This window comes from Halyomorpha halys, unplaced genomic scaffold (genome assembly GCF_000696795.3).
Source record: "Halyomorpha halys isolate HHAL.00 unplaced genomic scaffold, Hhal_1.1 Scaffold1271.1, whole genome shotgun sequence".
Lineage (NCBI taxonomy): Eukaryota > Metazoa > Arthropoda > Insecta > Hemiptera > Pentatomidae > Halyomorpha > Halyomorpha halys.
The window spans coordinates 35,649-39,939 of NW_027113754.1; the positions used below are offsets into that span (position 1 = coordinate 35,649).

At 27.6% G+C, this 4,291-nt stretch overlaps 1 protein-coding gene across 3 annotated transcripts in view; it reads right to left on the minus strand.

Moving 5' to 3' along the window:
* LOC106689059 (regucalcin) overlaps nucleotides 1–4,291 on the minus strand; it is a 12,324-nt gene that overhangs the window by 715 nt on the left and 7,318 nt on the right. For all 3 annotated transcript variants that reach the window (XM_014433826.2, XM_014433825.2, XM_014433827.3), the window contains exons 4-5: nucleotides 2,642–2,839; nucleotides 1,956–2,068 (exon numbers count right to left, since the gene is read on the minus strand). In XM_014433826.2, the coding sequence (XP_014289312.1) occupies nucleotides 1,956–2,068; nucleotides 2,642–2,839 (311 nt within the window). The remainder of the gene's footprint in view (nucleotides 1–1,955; nucleotides 2,069–2,641; nucleotides 2,840–4,291) is intronic.

Here is a 4,291-nt window from a genome sequence, read left to right on the forward strand (position 1 = left end):
GACTTTGTTTTTAATTGATAATTGACTAATTAGATATTGATATTTTGACCTGGGCAGAATAGCCTGCATGAAGTTTAGAGTTGTTAAATTATATGTTTTCAAAGTGGTATTGAGTAGATTGTCCCTGAAGATGGCCGGATTGGCCGAAACGTTGGACGTATAAGAGAAATAAAAAGTTTTGAGACTATAATGGATAGAGTTTGAATTATTTATTTAAAAAAGAAAAGCTATGATTGACAGTAAGTATTAATTATAAAACAGATCTATATTTATAAGCAGCTATCTACAGATCCCTTTCTAACCAAATATACTTTTCTATATTACACTGTAGGATAAAGTATAATAGTATACTGTATTTCTATATAGTATTCTAATATACTTAAAATCTACTTCTTGCCTATTATCTATTTAATTTTGTAGATATTGGTTTATATCAAAAATTAAAATTATTTACATAAGTATGCACTTGAGAAGGACTTGCAAGGCCCAAAAATGAATTTCCAAAACTGAAGCCACATAGTGGAACACCAAAACATGCAAAGGTCACTCAAATATAAACGAGGATGTTGAGCTGGCAGTCTAGGTCCAGCAAGAGAGTGAAGTAGCTTAGGTCTTGGATAGCTATGTGTCTAAAATGGGGAACTGAGAGAGTGAGGAGCAAATGCTGCTCCAGCCTCATAATGAGTGTGGAATCAGTAAGAGCGAGCCTACATCAGTTACGCCATGTATAAAAATTAAGTTACAGATATTGTGTGAGTGAACTCATGTTAATTTGATGAAAACATCCTTTCACTGGCAAGAGTGTTTTGTAACTATTTCTGGATGATTTGACTGAAATTAATGACCTGGGCAGAGTAGCCTGCAAAAACTTTTTAAATATTTGGATGAGAGGTGAAAGTTTATATTTAAGATTGTCCTTGAGGTTGGCAGAATTGGCTCAAACATTGGACTGTTGGTCGTATAATAAAGAGTATTCAGACTTAACTTGGGTACTAATTTATTTATTTAACCAATTAAAATCAATCTCAAGAAGTTGAAAAGATTATATATAAAATCGTTTTAGTTACCCATTTACAAATGTTAATACATTTTTTAAAACCCATTCTTGTTTATATTTGAAAGACCCTCATGGTAAATTCAATACAGATTCTGTTTTTGTTTAATACTACAGTAGAATTTCATTGTATTTTGCCCTACTAGTAATCACTTTTTATTCATAAGACTAGAAAAATTTACCAAGAAATCATTATCAATTCATATAAGGGATTCTTCTTCATATTTATTCACCGGCTGAAGTTTATAATACGCATAAGACAAACTACTTTATCCTAAACATTTTAGTTTTAAAAACTAGAACTTCGTCATTTACTAAAAAGTTCTTTATTGTTCACTCTAGGATTAAAATCATCACTAATATAAATTAATAATATATATATATATGTGTGTGTGTGTGTGTGTGAATGATTCAAATATGTTGATTTCAGTATTGAGGATACCTAAACAAAAAAACTTCTAGATATTATCTGAAACTTCTAAATGATGAGCATTAAGAAAATCCAATAAAAACTAAATCATATAGCATTAAAATTAAACAAAATGGAATCTAAAAATGATTAAATTATTTTTTAAAAAGTGATCTCTACTGTCTAAAAAAAAAAACAGATTTTGAATATAATTGCTCTTGAGGGCAATAGATAAAGGCTCTTCATTTTGAACGATTTGTTCAAAAATTGAAGGCCTTTCAGCAATTAATTGCCACCAAAAAAACTTCAAATTCAACAAAAAATCACTAAAAATATGGACAGTTTCATATGACATGCAGATCAAAGAAGATACAGAGTGTGACAAATTATAAGAGAACAGAGTCATAAACTTATAGACCCAGCTTTAAGTTTTGGATTTAGACGTATACACAATTGTTGTGAATACAACTTTTTAAAGTAAATGATTAGTACCTGTGAACCTTCAAAACAAGCAACCCACAGTTTTCCATCTTTGTCTATAGTCATCCCATCAGGAAAACAGGTCATATTATTTTTCTTCAAATCAAATATTTTCCTTCGGTTTTCTGAAAATATAGTTTAAAAGAAGAAGTTATAGTTGAATAAAACAAGTTGTGATTTATTGTAACAATATAATACAACAAAATAATATATTAAAAAAAAATCAATAATAAACAAAATAAATTTTTGAACACCAACTGGAATGCAGTAATAGATAATGCTTCATTGCTACTACTCAAGGTATTTCAATGAGTTACTAACATAAATCTGCCAACTTCAACATTAACAATTTATCTGAAAAGAAACGATTTATGTTTTAATTCAGCTCTGTTATAACCCATTAAATCACATATAAGAAATAAAGAGATAAGGTCATTATTAGTGGAGATGGAGCCAATAATAGTTTTATTTATATTATTTAAGAAATTATTCTCTAACGATCCCACCAGGTGTTTTAATTCAGCTAGTCAAAAGGTGTTTTAAAAAAATGGCTTAAAACACCATACAAATTGTTTTGGTGATTTGTCGCAACTCACCAACTTGCAAAGTATGGTTCTTACAACTTTATTAAAATAAAGATGACAATTTTTCAATGAAACACTTTTTTTTTAAGCAAAACTCCATGCAGAATCACTCACCAATACTCCCATTGCTGTTATAATCAAAACCATCAACTGATTGCTCTAATGAATCGATATAGTACATCATATTCCCTTCCCAAGCAAGACCATTACTGATTCCAATACCAGAAGCGAGTTCTCGGCAGCACTCTTTCTTAGTATAACTATAAAATTTGCCATTTCTCTTATTAAAAATATCTTCTATACTCATAGTTCCTGGAACAAAAAAAAAAAATAATAACCAGAAGATAAAGCTGTGGAGTATTCCCAAACTCATAATCATTATTTTATTTAATAGGAAATTTTTTCAATCTCTGACTAAATATTATTTACATTTGAAAGTATTACATTACAAGTTCCTTTAAAAAATACTTGATTGGGACAAAGAATTATTGTTACTGTGAAAGTATGGAAACTATTTATTAATATTTATATTTATCATTTATATAAAAATGATTAGTTCATTTCAATTAAGTTTTAATACTTTTAAAACTTAAATAATGCAAATAAATGTAAAAAAAATTTAAATAAAAAAATAAAATAACAACATAATTGGGCCGTTCGTAGCTCAGTGGTTGGGCGCTGTCTTACCATTCTGAAATATATTGGAGGTGCAGGTTCGAATCTGGCCTGGGGAGTTGACTTTTTCATTGAGTAGCGGTCCCACAAAATGAAAATCTTGACCCCCAACCATGATTAGGCAGTACAGGACTCAAATATAATAAATAGGTCTTGGCCAAAAAAAACAATCAGATATTTTGATACAAACATAGTATTAAGTAAAGACAAAATTGCAGTGGCATAATATTAAATTATGATTAAAATCAAACCAAGATATCAAATTTCAAAGATTGCAAAGAATTCAGTCAATAAGTCTATTAAATTAACTGGTAAAAGGTATTTAAAAAATACCATAACTACAATATATGAAATATTGATAAAAAAAAACTTCTATCTGCACAAGTTGATTTAAGATTTATAGCTTAGTTTCACAAACAATACAAAAAAAAAATCAGTTTAAAAATAATAACAAAGCAAAAAAGAAGAAAAGAAAAAGTTTCACAAAATTATAGTGAGGAAAATAAAGTATAATTAAGAAAAATAAAGTTTAATAACACAGTATTTAAAAATAATTAACAATGAAAAAGGGGATAATAAGAAGGGGGGAAATGAATAAAATAAATAGATATTGCAAATTAAAATACATCCCAAGAATTTCAGGTAGCATAAATAAAAAAAAAAAATTAAAAATATGATCATAAAGATGAGAAATTCGGATTATATAATGACAATAAAGTGGATAATCACAGAACAAACATGAAAGATAAAAAAAAAAGTGATATATAAAATTAATTGCAAAGAATGAATAAAACAAAATTATATAGGAAAGATCTAACAAAATCTAAATAATAGCATAAAACGATACAAAATGGGCATAAAAAAAAGGAAGCACTAGCTAAATACAGCATACAAACTAATCACAATTTTCAACAAAGTAGACATTTTACTAATAACATAGGATAGCAAAATCAGATAATAGATATAATCTATTATATACTAAAAATATGAAACATATGATAAATTTCAAATCAGATATAAAAGATATAAGTAAACATTTTGTTGACATCATCAACATATATATATTATTTGTAATCTGAATACAAAGCT